We start from the raw sequence: 22,300 nt of genomic DNA, 5'->3' as shown, positions 1-22,300 counted from the left end.
GTTATTTAATTCACCAAAAGTTAGCATAAAATAAAGTGTTGTTAACACCATCTTTCATTCCCATTAGCGAATGTGTATTCATGCACTGCGCAATGCACAATTGGAAGTAGGTAAAGGAAACAAAGCAGAAATGTTTGTTGGTCGTACTTTTCCTTACAACTAATCTATTTTACAGGAGAGATTTTTTTCTTCAGAATTTTACCAAAATTTTTCTCAGCATCGAGATATAAATAATAGTTATTTCATGGATTGCACTTAATTAAAATGGACTTAATTTCCATTTTGCAGCAATGGTCTGGAGTTATTTTTAATCAGAAGAAAAAGTAAATTGAATTGGTCACATTTTTAAATATTAAGTTACAATAAATATGTTGAAATGTAGGTTTCCCCCAACTTGACACAAATATTTTAGCATTTTACAAGCATGATATCAGATCATGGTATTATCAGCAAAGTAACATGAAACAAAAAAAGGCACATCTACTTTAGGGGAAAGCCTCATGTTTTATCTTTTCACTGTCAATAAATATTTCTTTGGCAAGATTTCAGTACTCGATTTCATAACTTAAGTCCACATAGGGCTGCAAAGAATGTAATCTCGCAGCTTCTGTGGAAGTGGTAGTTTGGCTACTTTATTCAGCGGAACATGGCGTAGGATTTTAAGACGACAGAGGCTTTGCAAGTTTAAAGTCTGCGGGAGTCGCCAGATTCGCACAAACCCATCTGTGGATGCCGCAGCCAGGTGTGATGCATTATGGGTAAAGGAGAGACGCAAGACTGTTGGATAGCAACCCGAAGCCTGTTGACGTTTCATTGAGAAGTGTATACACTGGTCTGCCCCATCTAAGGTAGTTATAGGATCCCCGTTTCTAGAGTGGAACAGTCCAATCTTGGCTTCCGACCCTGCCACGGCCAGAATACTCCCATCTTGATTGTACTTCAAACTATCTGGAATCCCAAGACTGTCTGGCAAGCATAATTTCCAAATGTGTTTCTCTGTCTCCAGATTGCAGACTTTGAGGACGTGGTCCAGGCAGCAGACTGCCATGACCTCATGCCCAAACCTAGGGTCAAAATCAAACATGCGGGCATTGGCTAGGCTTGCAGTATCCCCACACACTCCTGGGAGGACGCCTCGATATAGAGTCAGTCCACACTTCCTTGCCACGAAGAGCTGACCAAAGGAACTACTGACCGCGATAAACTGGCTGTCTGGTGAGAAACGACACTCGATATGCTCGTGGGCAAGGCCGGGTTTATCGCTGAGAAACTGCGGGAAGATCTCATGGCAATTTGACTCCTTGTAGGAGTAGAAGTACTGGGTTGAGAAGACATAGAGCTGGAAGCAGTGACGCTGTCTAGTAATCGTAGCAATGAAAAGCTCATCAGGTGACATGGAACAGAAGTGATAGATGCCATACCTGAAAATATTAAAGACATTTGATTTTAGTGTTCAGTAATCTCTTTAATCAGGATAAGTGGGGAGGGGAACGGCCCTGGAATGTCATCTTTGAAAGGGCAAGGCCATTTCCATTTTGTAAAGGGCACTTCCATTGGAAAATCTTAAAGGTCCTACCGAGGAAAATAGACTCTTTTTGGTGGGACTTGAACCCACAAGAGCAGATGTAACCACGAGACAGGTTCAGGCTGATTTGAGCTTAATACATTTTATAAATATTTTCTTGACCGGGATTCGAACCCACACTCTTATGACTTAACCATCAGAACTTGAATCTGATGCTCTTAACCACTTGGCAATGACACCTTGGAACTGATGTAACCTAAACGTACTTCTCTTTCTTAGCACCCCCCCCCTCCCAATTTCGACAAAGTCCACAGCATACCTAAAGAAGGCTTCTCTTCTGTAATATCGTTGTACATCGTTGATATTTCTCATGATGATACCATTAGACTCAATGTAACAGACAAAGTCTCCATCAGGCGTCATCTGACAATGAGGCTGTCGAAGACTGCTCTTCCTGTGTATCTCCGTCTTACAACCTACAAGCACATAAAATAAAAAAAAAATTCACTTTTTAGCTCAAGAGGATACATTTTAGCCACTGAAAATTTCTAGAAAGACTCTGCTTAAATGAAATCTTGCAACTTTAACCTGCACACAAACATATCCTGAAAAAAATAATGGTTTCATATTTAAATCCAAGAGGAGTCGTTTTAGCCATTGAGAAAGACTGCTAAAAAACAAGCAATACCATCTGCAATTTTGTAATATTGTGAATACACACCAATAGCATGATATCTACTTCCTTCCTTGATTGAACTTTGAAGGTAAAACCACCTCCCTTTACCGCACCCCCCCCCCCAAAAAAAAAAAAAATCTTTTTTTAGACTCAAATGCTATTCTGAAATTTCTATTGAAAAAATTGCTTGCTTTATGTTCACCATTTCAAAAGTTTGCGAATAAATGATCCATGTTTTAATACTTTGGATGTTTTCTTCATGAAACTTCTTCTGAACAGTTCCAAAATTTTCAAATAAATAATTCAAACACATTAGCCCATGTTACTTAGGATTTTTTTTCATGAAATAATGAAAATTGATACAATAGATTACATCAATTCACTAAAATTAGGACATAGATTCATTTTAAGATGATCTGTAATATACTGTTGCTTAAATATTTTAAATTAATGGTCATGTTTTCTATGGTGTGACTTTACCTCTGTTTTCTTTGCCCAAGTTCCAGACATTGATGATACCATTTGTAGTGCATGGGGGTAGATGTGGTGGCAGTCTCTGACCTCCCATATCATACAGAGCAATACAACTCAACAACTTAGAGTCTTCATAGGGTAGAAATTCACAATGCGCCCACCATCTGATCGCCGGTAAATGGCTGAAATTACCGCACGGTCGGAGCACACTGGTCAAATCCACTGCCTTGACCACCCGGCCAAACTGGTTGGAGTTTGTGCCACCGGGCTCCGGGGGATAGGGCACCCAGAAACGTGAAGGGAGCTCCTTTTTGCATTTGTAGGGAGCTTTTTTACGTCCTTTTGATGAAGAAGTTCCCATCGTTGGGTTGCGAAACCGGCGAAGAGTGAAGAAAATTTACGAAGATGAACATCTATTACTTAGTATTGCACATGAGACTGGCCTTTTGTATCAAGTGGATGCTCCCCCTGCAAAAAGTACAATTTTTCATAAAATTAGCATAATTGAATAACTATCGAATGTTGTTTGAATATAAAACAAATACACGTCAAATAAAATTGATTGCATTGGCCTAAGCTGGGTTTTTTTCCCAACCAGTGCCGATTTCCTCAACAAAATCCTTTGACGGAGGAAATCGGATTAACCTACTTCTCAGAAATTTCCTGAAATAATTGATTTTCATAAATAAACGTGTATTGCCGGGGCTGACAGTTATGCAATGTCAGACATTTGGGCCGATCATGACACAGACTGTTGAATTTAAATTTCAAATAGCTATTTTTATAACTTCGAGATAAATACTAAAAATTAGCGATTGCCGAGTACAACTAATTATATGCGAAAGTTTTTGTATAAAACGTTTTTTGTTTTGAATCGTTCCGAAACGAGGCCGTTCAAAATTTTATTAAAAAGAAATTGACCACGCAACTGTCACTTCAGCAAAAAAACGTTGCCAACTTGTGGTTATTAGATCAGAATTAAGTTACCAGTCAGAAAATACCATAACATTAATGTACCACCTGTGACTGGTTTCCTGCTAAGTTAGGCTTAGCAGAAGGAAACAAATCGAGATTAAGCAGTACTTGTATGAAATGGAGTATTGCAGGAAGTCATTGTGGTGACCCCAGCTGGCATTAGAGATAACGGAGATTGGACATGGATTCTCAGCACCAAAGTACGGTAGGTTGGAACAAAAGAAATCATAACATGCCGGATCTTGAAATAGCATTCTCTGCATTTATCTAGCTTACCAAAAGTTTTACGATGTTGACCCCCCTTTTTTGTTTTTAAACTGACGGCAGCTTTTCTTTAATAAATAGGGGCTAATAAATAGGGCCTAATCAAACTTAAGTTTTATTCTAAAGTCTAGTATTTTGTCTCCTTATTGTTCTTGCCTCTTGTCTCCTTTCTAGCAGTTCTTTATACCTCTTTGTTCAATAGACCATCCTTATAATTACGTGTATGTTCATTTTATAATAATATGAAAATAAATATCGAGTTGAATTGATTTGTGAAGAAGGGATCGTCAAAAAAATATCAGTCCTCAAAACATTGAGAATGGCTTAGTATCGTTATCGTGTGTGTGCGATTAAGGGATTACTTCTACGCCATAGTTGTCACAATAATTAGAATCAGTAGGTACACTGTGAGGCCTTTATTTAAAACCATTTTATCAACGGGTGTTCCTGTTGACTATTGTCCTTCCAGCCTTTATAGGTTTGGTCATATTAAAAAAACAGTAAACAAAATTCAAACTGGCTTATCAATGTAAATATGTTGTTGCAATGCCTCAAATCATATAATGTTTTATACTGTGTATTATTTTTCTTGAATGTACATTTCCGATGTCAGAACAAGAATGAACAAAGTTGCACTTTAAAAAAAAAAGGGTGTCTATAAAATTATTCGAAAGTTCGAATCCTCTTGCTCTGAAAAGATTAGTCTGTATTATTTTTCAATGAGGAATGTAACAACAAGCATTAATACAATTTGTTCGATTTAATAGTATAATACTACCCGTAATTGAACCATGAATGCTGGTTATAAAATGTTGATGATGCAGCCATAGAGGGAAACTTGAATATATTCGATTATGTTGTGAATATTTACAGGGTTTGCTGTCTCTTTATTGAAATAACTTTTTTATTACAGACTTATTTTTAAAACAGAAGAACAGAGGAATAGTTACGGTAAATTAAAAATCACAGCTTACCTTGATCGTGTTTTCTTCTTATTCACGTCATACTGATTTTGATCCACAACCGTGAGAATATATTTTGCACATCTGCTTTTAGCTTCAACACAAAGGAGATGCGGGTATACACACAGCTACTGTGCCAGAATAAATTACAGGCACGCGTATTGCGGTTCAGCTGTGTACAAAGCCCTTACAAGGAAACGATATGGCACGCGCTTGATTATGGATTGGCTAGAATGCAATTACATATGTTAATCATCTCATGAATATATAGTTTGAAATATTTGCATATCGAAACATTGACCTATTTTCTGCCCGAATGAAAATTCACGCATGTCACGTGACCAGTGTGTATTTTGTGTGTGAGAAAATAAACCGCCTCGGTTTCAGATAATAAACAACATGGCGACAGAACGGTCGTGCCAGTAACGTGCTTTAAGTTGTCACCGACAGTGTAGGCAAATGCAGCTCTTTTTCACCGTTAAGCTGCCGAAAACCTCTTGGACTTACGATGGTAGATCCAGCGGTATTAGATAGTTATCCTGATCTGGACGCTCCGGAGCGTATTCCCCGACATTGGTCGCAAGATGTCGACCAAATGGATTTCTTGTTGCACGACGAAGATGCGCACCCGTTTATAATACACCGAGTGGATTCGGCGGACATAATTTATCAACCACGCAAGAAAAAAGCCAAGATGGTGGGGAAATATCTCTTTGGAGACGTGCTTGGTGAGGGTTCGTACGGGAAAGTTAAAGAGGTGTTAGACTCGGAGACTCTTTGTAGGAGAGCTGTGAAAATATTGAAGAAAAAGAAGCTCCGAAGGATCCCGAACGGGGAGCAGAATGTGCGAAGGTGAGATGGGTTTCTGGTGGGCTTGGTCGCTCTATTCTGCCCGTGTGATGAGCGCAGAGCAGCATGCACGTCATCCATGTGTGTTGGCGGGCCGGCTGTTGCTCATATTTGAAACGCTTGTTTAAGACTAAAATGTTTAAACCCTTAAAATTACGAATTGCATGTACTCAATATGTCAAAATAAATGGGGAACTAGAGGTACGTATTCGGACTTTAACAATTTGGGAAAAGTTTCTGTATCCTGCCAGTGCCACCTCCCACTTTTTCAATAGTTTTTATAAATAATAATACACAAAAGCAAAAGGAATGGATTCTCATTTTGCTGATTTGAGTAAATTAGATACTTATTTATTTTATAACGAATGGAAAAGTGGTGACAGGAAACGGACATTTTTCCATTTTATCCAAAGGCAAAATGCGCTTACAGCCATTATACACTTTCGGAACAGAAAAAAAATAAAAGTTCACAGATTTACAAATAACTTACAGTGTTTACAGAAGGTAATGGTAAAAGACTTCTCTTGAAATATTATTCCATGAAATGCTTTACTTTTTGAGAAAACATTAAAACTATCAATTCTCGACATCGAGAATTACGGATTAGAGTAAACACATGTCATGACACGGTGAAACGTGTGGAAACAAGAATGGGTTTTCCCGTTATTTTCTCCCAACTCCGATGACCAATTGAGCCTAAATTTTCACAGGTTTGTTATTTTATATATAAGTTGTGATACACAAAGTGTGGGCCTTGGACAATACTATTTACCGAAAGTGTCCACTGGCTTTAATTAATAAAATAACAAGGTTTTTTCTTCAATCCATATCCCCAAACCGCTTCTTTTCTTTCCCTTTTTGTTAATAATATCTTTACATACGTGTTTTAATTTGTTTTCTTGTGTATAGAATGCGCAATGAAAAAAGTATAGTTTAATGTTAACACGCTCTGTCCATAATTTACTTTACTTCCTCCGTAATTTTCATGATTGATGAAAGAATTTGCACAGTTCAAATTATTTGCTGTCACCCATGGGATGAGTAAGGGAATCCCGTTAATGTCACATGCTGCAATGAATAATTTATAATGACATCATATCTCGATGGTACATGTGCACGTAGCATCTTTGTTAAAGAGACTAAGTCACAGGTGTACATGTTTATCAGACTTCATTCTTGTAAGGACAAGTTAGTTTACTTTTTCCTTCATAAATGGCACCTCAATGATAAGTTGAGATAACGTAACCCTCCTCCCAACGTTTGCGTCAGGAGGAGGGTTATGTTATCGCAACTACTCAATAATGAGGAAAAGTAAAGTTTCTACGGGGACATTTCAAGGGTTGACATTAACCAAGGTATTGGAGGTGAGTGCCTCCATGCAGTATCAAGCCTGCTGTACTTGATAAAATAGTGTTTTTAATTTAACCAGGCATGATATTCTCCTACTTTGACCTAAAAGTCTGAAAATTTGAGATTAAATTATATAGCCTGAAATGTATATTAAAGCCATTGGACACTTTCGGTAAACAGTATTGTCCAAGGGCCACACTTCGTGTATCACAACTTATATAATAACAAACCTGTGAAAATTTAGGCTCAATCGGTCATCAGAGTCGGGAGAAAATAACGGGAAAACCCACCCTTGTTTCCGCACGTTTTGCCATGTCATGACATGTGTTTAAAATAAATCTGTAATTCTCGATATCGAGAATTGATATTGTTTTAATGTTTTCTCAAAAAGTAAAGCATTTCATGGAATAATATTTCAATAGAAGTCTTTCATCATTACCTTCTGTAAACCCTGTAAGTTATTTGCAAATCTGTGAACTTTTATTTTTTTTTCCTGTACTGAAAGTGTCCAATGGCTTTAAGCATATAATATGTATGTGAGCCCTTGGCCTTAATACTTGATAAAATTATCCTACTTTTTTTCAATGACCAGATATCAAGTTATTCACTAGCAACTACATGTAACGTTGCATTTTTAATGTAAGGCCTTGTAGGTCCTTGGTTAATGTTTAACATTAAACATTGATAAGACACTGTGGACACTATTTTCAGCTCTATCTGTCTGTCAATTGAAGTGGACCCTGGAGAGTGCGGAAATACATGCTGCTATGTATTTCCACTGAACAAGCAATATTTGTCAGATTGCTTTGTATGGATCATTTGTTTTTAATAATTAAACAATTTATTGCCTGCCCCTTGGTTTAGCAAGGTCAGTCCTTCAGGTGTTTGTATCAGTGATGTAAACGTGTGAAGTTGAACCAACCTTGTTGAGTTGCTGTTCACGTTACACAGGGAACGTGTGATATGTCAAGGATGTAGCTTTGCACCATTTGATTATAAATACAAACTGTACTGGATGAACAAGTTCAAATACACCAGGGTTTAGTATTGTTGCACAATTCAGCCCAAAACATTAACCTGTACAGTAAGACTCACTAAGAGCAAATTCCAGAAACAAGAATTTTTCCATTAAGTTTTATAATTCCCTTACATTTTTGTTCCCTCTGGGGTGTACATGTAGGCTAAATAGAAGAAGTGCTAATTTTCTGCAACTTTAAAGTTTTGTTGTTGTTATGAACACGTACAACTGGTAGGGAATAAGAAACCATAGCACCAGTGCTAGTGACACACAACCTTTGGTCTACTTTTCGTTTTACTCCTGCACAGGGCATAACAGTTAATTTTGTTATGGCTTTATAGTGACGGGCTAGCTCATTTTGTTTTAACTCCCCCTTGGTTTGCGAAAGAGATGGATGCCATTTAGCTGGGCTATTCCTCGCAAATTCAACAATGCGATCAGTCACGCTGGAAACTTTATTGTCTTTTTTATTGTCCCTTTAGATTTGACATGTTGTATGTGAGTAGGTATGCAGCATTGAGTTGTGAGTGCGTGGGCTCTAAGCGCGGAGAGGACAAATTAGTATCGCCCACTTCTTCTTTATTTGAGGCCGATCAGCCAGGTGTTTCTAGTTTCCAAAGCAAACAAGTTCATTATTGTCAATTTGTATTGATGCACTTATTTGAAATCCGATTCACAGCCTGATCAAACCAGATTCACAGCCTGATCAAACCAGATTCACAGCCTGATCAAACCAGAAATCATCAAAATGCTTCACACTGGAGGGCAGAAATTGTACTAATGAAATATTCATGAAATTCTAAAGTTTCTATCTATATATATTTGTATAAAAAAATCTAGAATTTTCCACCATATGTGTTGACAATTTAGAACTTACACTAAGAAACAACAACACAAGGGAAATGCTATTGTGAGATTAACAAAGCTTTTAAGAATAATGAAAAGTTTGACATTATACGCAATTTCTCTTAATTGGGTTGAAGTAATTGAAGTTGGGGCGACACGTTGTTCGAAATTGTTGTCATCCCTTTGATTAAAAATAAAAGAACATGGTCCCTTCTGTAGACAATGTTACCTTTCTTCTTAGTGTTACACAACCAACTTGGAATCATCCAAATTTTGAACATAAAATTATATTGTGGGTATTCATGTGTAGTAAAAATGACAACAATGGCTCAGGGCTGTAGTTTTGATATGATGTTACTGGTGTAACAGTTTTTAAAATAGATAAAACTTAAATTTAAACAAACTCTGATGCTGTGGTGGCTCCCATTGGCACAACAAGGATTGTTGTGAATTTGTGATGATGGTGTGGTTGAATTGGGTCAATAATTGCAAACCTTTATGTTTACATAAAATAACTACATTGTATAACAAGATTGACCCATTTATTTGTTGATGTGCCTACATCAGCTGGGGCTATGTGTAGTAAACTAATTCGTTTGACATACATTTTTGAGGAAGCATATAAAGCAAAATTAATCGAAAATATTTCATAATATTAATTTTTTGTTTAGGATAATTTAGGGCCTTGTATTTTGCCTTCATTTTTCAAGGCCCAAATTAAGTAAATTTTCCTGGCAGAAAAACAAAAAACAAAAGCAAGTTAATCAGGAATTACTATGCATTGATCATTGGTCCTTGAATCTTGATCCAACCTCTACATATTAATTGTGATTTAATCCAAACAGATGCTCAATTACTAAGTAATTAAATACCCGCCCGTTGAGCACAAAACAATAGGAGCATTGTTTAAAGCAATCAGAAAGTTTCACACTTTGTGCTGTTGAGCGATGATCGATAGATTGTTTTGTGGAACCTGATGCTCTAATACATGTAATAGTAGAAGAGGACATGTTCATGCATACAGAAAATTGGAAAACCTGCCTTTCCATTTGTTAGTAATCTCAACCACCCCCACCCCCCATGCACCATGCATTTGGTTTAATGCCCCCTCCCCTGACAGGAGACGTACGTACAATCATTGCTCCATATTGAACAAAATGCACGTATTGTACATTTGTACACCATAGTATTATTGACATTGAAGTCATTGTTAGATTGGATATATTTAGCAAAGAGATTTCACACACAAAACTGGACCTGGTTGTTATAATTAAGAAAGATTGCAATACATTGCAGGAAAAACAGTTTAGACCCTACTGACAAGAAAAGATAGTGTTGCCGAGGATAACACAAAACAATTTTGTTTTCCAATGTGGCACTCTGAAAACAAAACAAGAGCCAGTGTTCAGTTTAAACAGTAAATAAGGACATTGTTAAAAAAGGTTTTTGAGCCCAAACTTTAAGTAAAGGGATAAGGTTACAAATTAATAAATTATGTAGTTAATATTCAATAAAAAGGCAATTTGATAAAATACACAAAGTCAAATATATGAGCGTGTTTACACAACACGGCTCTATAAAAACAATTGGATACTAGGCCTGATTCTTTATGGGGGCAACGGAGGCACATGCCTTAATGCCCCTAGACTTGATTCAAGTCCCTTTATCGTGTGAGGTCCCAAACATGTAACGCGCCAGCAGCCACTTAAGAAAAGTGCGCCCCCATCGCCAAAATGTAGTTATTGCAGCAGCGATCGAGGCAAGCGGAACAGGCTGGGGCATGGAAAACAATTATTTTCTGTGGCGCTGGCACGGGATTGGGACTTGAGTCAAGTCTACAATGCCCCCTGGTCATTGCCTTGGTGTCTTTAAATGCTCCAGTAGAAATTTACAATATCCTCACTTTCACAGGTGCCCTTTACCAAGGAGATAACGCCTTGGTGCTGTTGCCCTTTCATTGTGTATAAACTACAAAAAGAACTTTGCTTTCATGGGAATGAAACTCATTTTAAAAACCATTACAGTGATTATTTAGTTTCATTAGAAAAGCTCTGCGGGAGGAACTGGTTATTTTTGGCCTCTACAATAATAAGATCATTGCATTGTCCAAGTTCTCTGTACTGTAAATCACCAACAGTGGGCTATTCCTGGATAAACCAGAATTTTGGATCTGGGCCAGAATTACCCTGGGTCTATCAGGACCCTCCTCTGCAACCCTCCTCTTAACTCTAGCTTTCGCTTCCCTCATGGTCACATGCATGTAATAATATACCATCCAAAAAATGTACCCACAAGTATTGGGATCATGAATATGGCCTGGCGTTAGATGAAACTTGCTGGCAGTTTTGCTCATTCCAGAAATGATTTGATATCATACACTTACGCTCTAGTACTGGTCATAAATCATCAGTGTTGGTTGGTTGTGAAGTTGAAGAACACACTTAAAGGCACAGGACACTATTAGTAATAATTTGGTAATTACTCAAACTAACTGTTGGCATAAAAACTTACCCGGTAATGGATAGTATAAAACATTGTGAGAAATGGCTACCGGTATTTTAGTTTTTGAGAAAGAGGTAATTTCTGAGGTGAATAATTAAAGACTTCAGCTGAAGCCTTTTGGTTCCAGGTCCCATGGGCTTTTTCGGGAAACTAATGTCATAATTTGTAGTTGGAGTTTGTTAATTTCTAATCAACCGGAGCACTTCAGGCAATGTAATTTAGCAGGATGTTCACTACTATTACCATCTTTGAGTAGGCTTTTGAATGAAACTTGCACATTTTGTTTTTCTGTGTTGATACCAAAGCAATGATTCTATATTTTTCTAGAAATAGACTAATGAGTTAAAACTCATTAGTCTATTTCCAGTTATTCAGACTCATTTATGTGTTTCAAAGCGCATCATCAACAACTCTGACTGTATCTAACATCCCGTTTCAAATTTACACTGCTACTTGACTTGCATTCATTGCTTTTATCCTTCCATGACTTAGTTTATATAGAAACCCCTTTCATTGTCTGCGACTCAAGGACATTTACTCCCAGACTGGCCTGGACATTTCTAAAATTGCCATCTGAATGAAAGAATCATCTTGGCCCATTTTTCATGGTTGGAAGATCTTTCTATTTCATTATAAAATGAGCACAATTGTGTGCAATGATCAGCCTTCTTCTTGAAAAGCGAAGGAGTTGTCATTTGTTTACCTGAAACTGTGCTCATGCAAGAATGCTTTGTTTAGGAAAATTATATATGGTACAGAACATTATTAGGCACTCAGCCTGTTTGTTTAGTCATACATGTAGGCCTACACATATACTCACATTCAACGAAAATGGGCAAGACTTGAATTTTTTTAAAATTTTTTTTTTTTTTTTTTTTGGGGGGGGGATCCACAAGCTTACGTGCTTGTAGCTCAAAATGTTTATATTACCAGAATTTTTTTTTCACAATTAACCAGATTGAGAATAAAGGAAAAAGTGTTTAAAAATACCTGCAGGTAAAAAATGTTTTAAGTTTTACTGTATTCAGTTGAACTTGAACACTAAGAGAAGATTGGTTCATACTTCATGCGAATGGGACAAAAAACTGAAGTCACAAACTCGCAACAAACAATTCGCAACAGTTGACTTGTGCTCTACTCCTGTGAAACATTCACCGCAAAAACAGCCATGTGACGTCAAAATTCGCATGGCATTCGCAGGAAGTATAAACCAGGCTGTAGCATTCTTCAAGACTCGACAGAATTGTTTGAAGTGTCAGGCCTCAGGACCTCCTTAGCGTAGACCTGTGTCAAACCAGTTGTTCATTGAATATTTTTGTGTCAAAGTAATTCCAAACGGAAGGTGGATTTGAGTGTTTGAGATCAATTTTGTGAAGCGATGTACACATACAATCTTGTTGCATTGTAAGCTCATGGGGTAAATATTTCAAATCAAGCAAAGCAAAAAGAGGTGGGCCCTAACACATTCTTATGAATATAGGTAACCTACTAACAAGCTGTTGGAATGAAAACATGCGTTCTTTGTTGTGACTGGTCCACTATTTGTGTTTGAAAAGCAAAAAGGTTTTTCTTCTGTTAAAATTTGTTTTCCCCCCAGCATCATGTAATTTGGTTCACATCCTATTAACTGTTCAGTTGTTTAGCATGGAGAAAGGAAGAGATGGTTATAGTGACACAGACCTGATACTTCATGGAGGCAACGAAGGCTATTGCCTCGATGCCCTCCGGTGTCCTCGGAACAGTATGGAAATTACAATTCCCTCAAGCTGTGCCCTTTACAGAGGAGAAAATGGTGCCCTTGCCCTTTCAAAAACAAAGCATACAGGCCTGCAGTGACATTTATCAAATAAAAAAAAGTATTTTCTTCGATCATGAAGGTAAACCTATTACACTGTGGCATGATCGCAAGGGCGCAGATTAATATGCGCATATATTGTTTGGCTCTGTGGAGTAACTCTATAGGAAGCTCCTTGCGGAAATGCAGCAGGACTAATGGTTGGTTTTAAGTGCATGCGTATTGTACACAAAAAGTGGGTCTTTAACTCTGGTCTATACTGCACTGTGTGTACTACCGGGAAATGCATTATGGATCAGTGTCCAGTGATTAAACAGTGCATACACTATCCCTTTAATATAAATGTTTACAATCTATTTTTAGGCTGGTTTGGTATACACATTGGTGACCCAATTATTGTTGCTTGGCCATGGAGCTTGGCACTGTGCCAGGGCAGGGCGCAGGCCTGCATAGCACCACATCCTACAACATTAAAAGCACCCTGGATGTTTCCTCATTGGTTTGTCCTCCATGATGTTTACCATGCCCAGGGGCCTCCTTGAATATTCCTTATGTTTTATTTTATTCTGCTGGTTAGTTATAGGCTGACCTTGATGAAGTACACATTTTTTCATTTTTCTTTTCATTTGCTTTTTTTCTCTAGTGGCCAAGCCCAAGGGTTTTTGTTGTGTCCTTGGGCTGATGTATTGATGATGGCAAACAGAAAGTTTTTTTCTCTTGATATTTATGGGTTGCTTTATATGTTGTACCAGCTGCCAGATGCCTTCTGGTTGTTGGATACATGTGCAACCTGAAAGGCCAGGTGTCCCTGATAGTATGATGTAATCCATAATAAGTATTATATAATAAAGTTGAGGTTGACTGGTTTGGTGCAATCTATTTCTTTGTTGATGGAATTGTTATTTCGGAATTGAAATTTCAGAATTATGTGTAGGCCCTGAATTAGTCTTTAAAATTAACAGATCACTGATTGAAAATGTTCATTACATGTTCATGTATGTATTATGTCAGTTTGTGGTGCCATAGGCTACATTCTGCAAGTTTGACTGTATGAATTGAAATGATGTCCTCAAAATATGTGTTTCTAGGTGTACAAAACATGTATTTTGGGCTTTTTAAATGGTTTCATCCTAAAGACCCATGATTGATTGTGAATTTGAAGAAGAAGAAAAATAAAGTTTTGATTTCCAGTCACTTGGGTGCATTTCAGAAGAAATAATTTCACAGAATGCTTACCACCAGTACCATTTGTAAAATAATAATACCAACACTTTGGCCTATAACGACTTAATCAAATTGACTTGTTCTTAGGGCACTAAACATGGCACTAGTAACAAATAAACTAAGCAAGTACATGAACAACTGACAAATTAAAAATTAAGAAACAGAATTATAGCAACAAAAGGAGCAAAAATTCTTTAAAACATTCAACCTGTTAGTAAAACATGTAACTCAATAAATTGAGTTCCTGAAGTATTAAAAAATGCAATTTGATCTAAAAATCTTTAAACAAAATTTTTGAACAGTACAATCATTAACAGCAGGCTAAAAATAACGTCAAACAAGTTAAGTTTTTGTATAGATTACACAACTTTCGCTCACATGTGTATTGATATAATTTTTTTTTTTAGGCATACAGAATGAAAAATAGAATGAAAAATAGAATGAAAAATGTGTGGAATGAAAAATTAATTACATAGACCTAAGTAGTGCAGATTTAAATTATCCGTACGTCATTCAATCACAGTAGACTGGTACATGAGCCTGAGCTATTCATATTGAAATTAATTGCTGATAATTGTTGTCATTAACAATGCTGCACTTTGAGTGTGAAGTTTGCCATGCCGTAGTGAAAGATCTGTGACCTAGTGCCATTTAAGAAAGTATTGTATTTTTTCTTCCCTTCAAAATGGCAAAAGTAAGTGATTGAATATTTGACCTTTAGAAAACAGACCACGCACTGCAGCTCAATTATACATCATGTCATTGTGAGGATCGTATGTCGGACACCCGCATTTTATTTGTACTGTAATTTGTAATTTGCCTTGTGCAGATTTGCCATTTCTGTATTTGACATTTATGGGACAAACCTTTAGAAATCGTCTACCAAGCACTGCAGCTCAATTCTACATCATGTCAGAATCGTACATGTACGACACTCGCATTATATGTCTACTGTAATTTGTAATTTGCCATGTGGTGATTTATCATTTTACTTGACATTTTATTAGAACAAAGTAATTAGCGTTCTTCTTGAATCAGATAATTGTATATTGATTCTTTTGATGGCTGTAATGATTTTGTTTTAAAGTACACAGACCTTTATTCTCATGTCGCTTTCATATTTCCCTTGTGTGCTATAAGCCGTGTTGACTACATCAACATAGCCTACTATTGTAATTGTGTAATATGTCAGTTACTTCTAGCCAGGTAGCAATTTCTAATGATTTCTTTTGTTTACAGTTATTTGTTAATCGTTCAGCTGCTGGCTTGACTATTAATAATAATGCTTGAATGAATGATTTGTTCTTTTTATTGTACATAAAAAGGGTCTCTGAGTGTTTGCCTTTCATGCTTCGGTGTTGCTACATTGATTTGAAGGTGAAAAAAATACACAAAATTCAAAAACAAACGACATAACAGTTAATTCAGTAATTTCCCTCCTTCAGTTAATACAAGGAACGATTTCATCCAGCAGACTGTTTTGTGCATACTGAATCGAATATTGAGTTGAAAATTCAGATTTTTGAGTAGCAACTGATACTGTGTATAGCATTTTCCTTTGATAAACACAGGAAATTGTTCTCTGAGTTAAAAGGAAAATTTATGTTTACTATGTTTATGCCACTTTAAGGTGTGGGCTACAATTTTTTTTTTCTCCAGAGGCCGTTGCCACCTACTCATAGGGCTGAAACAGGGTTGCTCCTTTTACAGTTCATGATACGGATGTAGGCTTGGGTATCATCAGTCGGCAGCCTGGCCGTTAGAGCAGAAAGCTCTACCTCCCCAATTTTACCTAGCAAGTGTCACGACCTGGATTCGAACCCACACTCTGCTGGTCAAACACCAGAGCTTGAATCCGGTGCTCTTAATCCGGTGATGCTAATCATCCTATACTTGACCACAATGAGGGCATTTTACCATATGCCGACACTGCATCCGCATCTGCCTTGCCCCTACTGCAGGTCAGATTTCCATGAGAGTTAAGTATGGTGCCAAGCCACGTCAATAGAGTAAAGTGCAGAGGTACGGTCAAGTGTAGATTTCATGAAGATCGATGGATCAAGTAGTCTCATTGGTTTTAGAGAACACGCTTTGATTGACAAATCGTGACGTCTTGTCATTTTGTAATCAATTTGGCTTGTACATATGGGGGTATTTGAATTTCGGGGGGCGTTTACAACTGGTTTTGTATGCTTTTGCCTAATGCACTGGTAAATTTGACAAATAGAAGACGTATATGTATATGGCTGAAATGATGCCCTCTAGTGTTCAATGTTTCTTGCCTTTATTGTAGCGCGCAAGGTTAAAAAAGACTACAAGCCTGCCACTTGGATACGAAGTGACTGCTTTTGTGTCAGGGGAGTATGGGCTGTGTACATCTTGAATGTACACGTATAGTAGTCTGTGTTTCCAAACATATTGAGTGAACTTTTGAGTGATTTTATCAACGAATATTTGAACTGTTAAAATGTAAACGTGTAATCGTGAGCAGGATGACAGGTCAGTTTTTAATTAATGTACAAATATAAATGCATGATACAGTTTTACTATTAAAATAATTTTACCCAAAAAACTTGGATGGCAGTTGGCTTCAAAGGTCAGTGGCACAGGGCAATTGCCGTTGTTAATTTCATGGCCTGATTCTAAATGATCTAGCAAAAAAAGGTAGCTGGCACTCAATTTGCTGTAGCTATAATGCTGTCAAGGTCCCTTTTATTAAAACAGTCTAGTGTGAAGAGGTGTTCTGTGCACAGTTGTGCCATTATGAATGCAAACTGCGCTGCGCAGCGCAGTTGAATGGTTTTAGTGGCTGATTAACTCATCCTTCTAAAAGAGTACGTGCAAATGTACATAGAAGGTATGGAGGTAGAATTAGGTAAGTTAGTTGGAGGGAAAAAATGAAATGCGAGCGAGCAAAAAGGATATGAACACAAGAATCACACACATTCATGAAATCCTGAGTTTAAAGCCCTACTGAACATCGCCAATACTAATACACGTTTGCAAAATGGTTTCTTCTGAAGGAGGAAATATTGTAACTTTCAATGAGCTTTAAGATCGAAACGATGGATGCAGTACAAGCTTTTAAACATATTTGAAAACTAGTATTATTTCCTGCCTACATGACAAATTAAACCATATCTCGGTTTCATATTGTAGCATTGAGCACCGAGCATTGAAAGTTTGCCAAACCCCTTGGCACTAAATAGTTCTCATAAACCACTTACAACTCAACTTGCAAATGTTCTTATTTCGCTCAAAGTTTAAAAAAGAATTTAACATCCTAGAAAAATACATTTACTTTGTCAATACATTTTCTAACATTGTTATTACAATAACACATTTGTTACATGAGACAGATTTTTTATTTCAGATGTACGCTTTATTCCTGACTAATTAAAATCATTTGGGAATGGGAACCATCTAAAGTCGTGACTGATTTTTAATCAACTCCCTGTCACACAATAACAAGTAGTCTGTTGTCCAGGCAATGTTTGTGCATCCAAATGGAAGATTGAAGCGTGAAATCCCCACCTATCCATTGGATGATGTAATGTGTTTAACCTGGATACAGATGAAGCTTGTTTAATAAATAGGTTCATGGATTCTCATTCTATCGTGGTACAGTGAGGCTCTGGCTCCCAAGCAGGACCAAGTCTCTTAAAGACACTGGACAGTGGACACTATTGGTAATTGTGAAGACTTGTCTTCTTACTTGCTGTATCTCACCATATGCATCAAATAACAAACCTCTGAAAATTTGAGCTCAATCAGTCATCGAAGTCGCGCGATAATAATGAAAGAAAAAACACCCTTGTCACACGAAGTTGTGTGCTTTCAGATGATTGATTTCGAGACCTTCAAATTCATGGAAAAATACTTCATTCTCGAAAACTATGTTACTTCAGAGGGAGCCATTTCTTACAATGTTTTATACTATCAACAGCTCCCCATTACTCGTTACCAAGTAAGAATTTATGCTAATAATTATTTTGAGTAGTAACCAATAGTGTCCAGTTCCTTTAAGCTGGGTACAATGTAGGGGTATACCGTACTTCTGGTAATATCAAAGACCAGTATCCTCACTTGATGTTTTGTATTCCCAGCAAGTTTGCATTTATGTTAAATGTATTTTTCAATTGGTCATTGAAGTAATAAGAAAGTAGTGAAAGCCCAAAAAACACCCTTGTTGTATAAAATGTATAAATGTCCATGGGATGTTCATGAGATGAAAACAGCAGAAGATTTCAATTATCATAGATAGAAAAAAAAAAAGGCAATTGTAGTTTAATACGGAAAAATATTTTCTTTCAATTCAGGGAAAAATACTACTATTGTTTATTATGGTTATCTTTTTCCCAGTATCAAAACACACCTTCCTTGTGTTGTGATTTTTTTTATAGGAAATCCCATGCAGCAACCAGGGTCCAATTAAGTAACTTGGCACAACAAAATGATGCTTAAATTATGAAATATTAGCCATGATATTGTCATTATATGTACCATACCATCTGTGATTAGCATCCTGCTATAAAGCAGCTTAGCAGAATGTTGTTAACCTATGTTAAAGGCAGTGGACACTATTGGTAATTACTCAAAATAATTATTACCTTACTTGGTAACGAGTAATGGGGAGAGGTTGATAGTATAAAACATTGTGAGAAACGGCTCCCTCTGAAGTAACGTAGTTTTCGAGAAAGAAGTAATTTTCCAATAATTTGATTTCGAGACCGTAGAATTAGATTTTGAGGTCTCGAAAATCTAGCATCTGAAAGCACACAACTGTGACAAGGGTGTTTTTTCTTCCATTATTATCTCGCAACTTTAGTGACCAATTGAGCTCAAATTTTCATAGGTTTGTTATTTGATGCATATGTTGAGATACACCAAGTAAGAAGACTGGTCTTTGACAATTACCAATAGTGTCCATTGCTTTAAAGACACTGGACACTATTGGTAATTGTCAAAGACCAGTCTTCTCACTTGGTGTACCTCAACATATGCATAAAATAACAAACCTGTGAAAATTTGAGCTTGATTGGTCGTCAAAGTTGCGAGATAACTATGAAAGAAAAAAACACCCTTGGCACACGAAGTTGTGTGCTTTCAGGTGCTTGATTTCGAGACCTCAAATTCTAAACTTGAGGTCTCAAAATCAAATTCGTGGAAAATTACTTCTTTACTGAAAACTTCGTCACTTCGGAGGGAGCCGTTACTCACAATGTTTTATACTAACAACATCTCCCCATTACTCGTAATCAAGTAAGTTTTTATGATAATAATATTTTTGAGTAATTACCCATAGTGTCCACTGCCTTTAAGCAACTCTATGAAATTGGTCCCTGGGATATACAGGAAATGGCTTTTGTTGCTTCCTATAAGCCTGGAATGTGACCTTGCAGCTTGATGTTAAAACATGAGAAATGAGAGGAATGTTTACACAAATACGAACTGTACTTGTATTTATGTCCAATGAGAAATAGTCAAACAAATAAAAAACATTCTAATTTCAGTTGCCACTATTTTAACACTCTACAGAATGGACAGAATAGCAAAATCTATATGATTATAAAACCATTTAGCAATTGTCTATACATAAGCTTTTTTTTTTGTATGCTTTTTTTTTAATGACCATTTAATTTGATTAAAATGGGTACATGTAAAATGTGTCTATTGAATACTACAGGATGGGAAATAATTTACTCCTACAAAACACACTGATGTGCTTTCCCTTTAAATGCAATTGTGTAATAATTTCTGATGATGATGTTAGTGAAATGCTGTCAACATTAAATTCCAAGCCATTGACTGCTAAGCAATTTGAGATAGCTTGGCCCCTTGGCCCAAGTCCTAAATTCAGTTGATTGTTTACGCAAAGTGTCGACTTACAGCACGTAATAAACCTCCCAGGGAGGTGAATTAACATCTCCTTGAAGGTGTGGTATTGAGAAATATCCATTGTCTGTTGGCAATATCCAGTTGATATGAAACGGGGAGTTTATCCCTTCAAGGGAAATCTTTCAAATACAATGCTGTTTTTAAATTCATTTGGGCAGTTGAAGGTTTCTTTGAAGTGATGTAAAGTCACTACTGAGGATACATTAACATACACTGCTCTTATTGGTTATTTGAAATGAATAATTGGACAGACATTTGGTTTTAAAATGTTGTACACCTCACTACATACTGAGTTCAGTTTCAAATGGGGTTTTCTCTTGGTCTGTATTTGAACATGGTAATTGTGTGCGTGGACAGCATGGCCTGATTTAATCAGTTATTTTATCGCTGGGCAAGTGTCTGCCTTCATGTCTCCCCCATCGTCACAAGTCAATTAAATCCATCATCCCAGAGCCTCATCTCATATTATCTACTCTTCTTATTTTTCTTCCCTGTTGCAGAGAGATACAGCTACTTAAGAGATTAAAACATAAAAACGTCATCGAGCTTGTTGATGTGCTTCACAGTGAAGAAAAGCAGAAGATATATCCTTTGAAACACCAAGACCAGAGGGAGATGTTTAAATCAGAAGATTAGTTTTCCTTAACCTAGCCTCTTTTTATTGTAACCCTGCTTAGTTTTTAAACCTGAATAGTGAATATTTCCCCCTTCAAACACTCTTTCTGTTTTTCCCAAGCTCTGATTCTATTTTCCCCCATTTTATGAAACCTCACATAGGATTCGGACTGCCTCTAGCTGCCGGGCAACCTTGGTAGTCTAGTTGGTAAGACACTGCTCAAGAATTGCAAGGGTCGTGGGTTCGAATCCCACCCAAGTAACATGCCTGTGATATTTTTTCACAGGACTTGGGAAAGTACTGAGTATACAGTGCTAACACATCGGTGTATGGGTAAAAAAAAAAAAAAAAATTAATAAACCTAACTCAGTTTTCCTCAATGCTGCTAGTGCTTCATTTTTTCCCAAACCCTGCTTCAGTTTTTCCAACCTCTCTTCAGTTTTCCAAAAGCTTGGTCAAGTTTTCCCTAAACCATGTTGACAGCATTCTCAATGCTGATTTGAGTATCATATAAGCGTGGCTTTTTCCCCCACACACTGATTTACGTTTCCTGAAATCCACTGCACTTTTCCCAAACCTAGCTCATGTTTCTCATGTTTTAACAAACGTACAAACCAAGATTTTGGTTAAGTTTTTTAATGACTCCCTTTCTCCAAACTGAACACTCTGCCCAAATGCTGGTTGTCTAAGAATCTGAAACGCATGCACTACAAGGAAATGTTGCATTGGCAAATAGTTAAATATGTGTGTCAGATCATATTTCATAATAATCAAGTTTGGTGATAAACCAACTTGCTAGACTTTGGTTTCAACTTGACAAACTCACCGTTTGATCAGACTTCTGAATTACATGTAATGTGTAAGATAAAGATGTAATCACCCAAATCTCCAAAAAGAGTTCTGATAACATAACAAATTTGCAACACTCAGGAAACAGAAGTTATTTACAAGGAAAGATAAGTGTCAATAATGACATATCATTTGTAAGGGGGTCTGGAACTGGCTATTTATTGTATTATTATATAAAATGGAAGCTGGTAGAGATCAAAGTCAGAAGACCTTTTTAACTCTTCCGGTAAACAATAATTTTCCACAACATTTGTCACTGCTACAATTCCTCCCTGTTCTTGCCCACTGTCACCTCTCAGTGCCCATAGTCTTGTACCCAAACACTGTTTCATAATTTATCTTTATGTTGTAATGTTTTCCACATTAGCTCTTATACATAATTTATTCTGCCAAATAAAAACAATGTCATGTGTTCAGTTCAGTAACCCCTCCCCTCTTTCAACCAAAAGCATGTTTCAGTAAAAGAACAAAAACAAG

General features: G+C 36.9%; 2 protein-coding genes across 2 annotated transcripts in view; one reads left to right on the top strand and one right to left on the bottom strand.

Annotated features, from left to right (window-relative positions):
• Positions 1-130: 130 nt before the first annotated feature.
• LOC139945974 (uncharacterized) lies at positions 131-4,975 on the bottom strand. Its single transcript, XM_071943527.1, has 4 exons — positions 4,889-4,975; positions 2,682-3,143; positions 1,845-2,001; positions 131-1,421 (listed from the first exon to the last, which is right to left on the bottom strand). Exons 2-4 carry the CDS (start codon positions 3,034-3,036, stop codon positions 566-568), a joined length of 1,368 nt encoding a protein of 455 aa, XP_071799628.1. The 5' UTR covers positions 3,037-3,143; positions 4,889-4,975; the 3' UTR covers positions 131-565.
• Positions 4,976-5,278: 303 nt separating this feature from the next.
• The window catches only part of LOC139946532 (serine/threonine-protein kinase STK11-like), a 32,766-nt gene continuing 15,744 nt past the window's right edge, over positions 5,279-22,300 (top strand). The window contains exons 1-2 of the mRNA XM_071944226.1: positions 5,279-5,728; positions 20,859-20,942. Coding sequence (XP_071800327.1) covers positions 5,385-5,728; positions 20,859-20,942 — 428 coding nt within the window. The 5' untranslated portion in view covers positions 5,279-5,384. The remainder of the gene's footprint in view (positions 5,729-20,858; positions 20,943-22,300) is intronic.

This window comes from Asterias amurensis, chromosome 13, assembly GCF_032118995.1.
Source record: "Asterias amurensis chromosome 13, ASM3211899v1".
Taxonomy (NCBI): domain Eukaryota; kingdom Metazoa; phylum Echinodermata; class Asteroidea; order Forcipulatida; family Asteriidae; genus Asterias; species Asterias amurensis.
The sequence above is the reverse complement of the archived record's forward strand: the minus strand, read 5'-3'. Positions and strand labels throughout refer to the sequence as shown.

Bases quoted from the DNA above. Each gene is read 5' to 3' on its own strand.
- LOC139945974 (XM_071943527.1), bottom strand. From the start codon at position 3,036: ATGGGAACTTCTTCATCAAAAGGACGTAAAAAAGCTCCCTACAAATGC. The intron at 2,002-2,681 runs GTAAAGTCACAC...ATGTGCTTGTAG, and splicing joins CTTGGGCAAAGAAAACAGAG to GTTGTAAGACGGAGATACAC. The intron at 1,422-1,844 runs GTATGCTGTGGA...TAATATTTTCAG, and splicing joins AGAAGAGAAGCCTTCTTTAG to GTATGGCATCTATCACTTCT.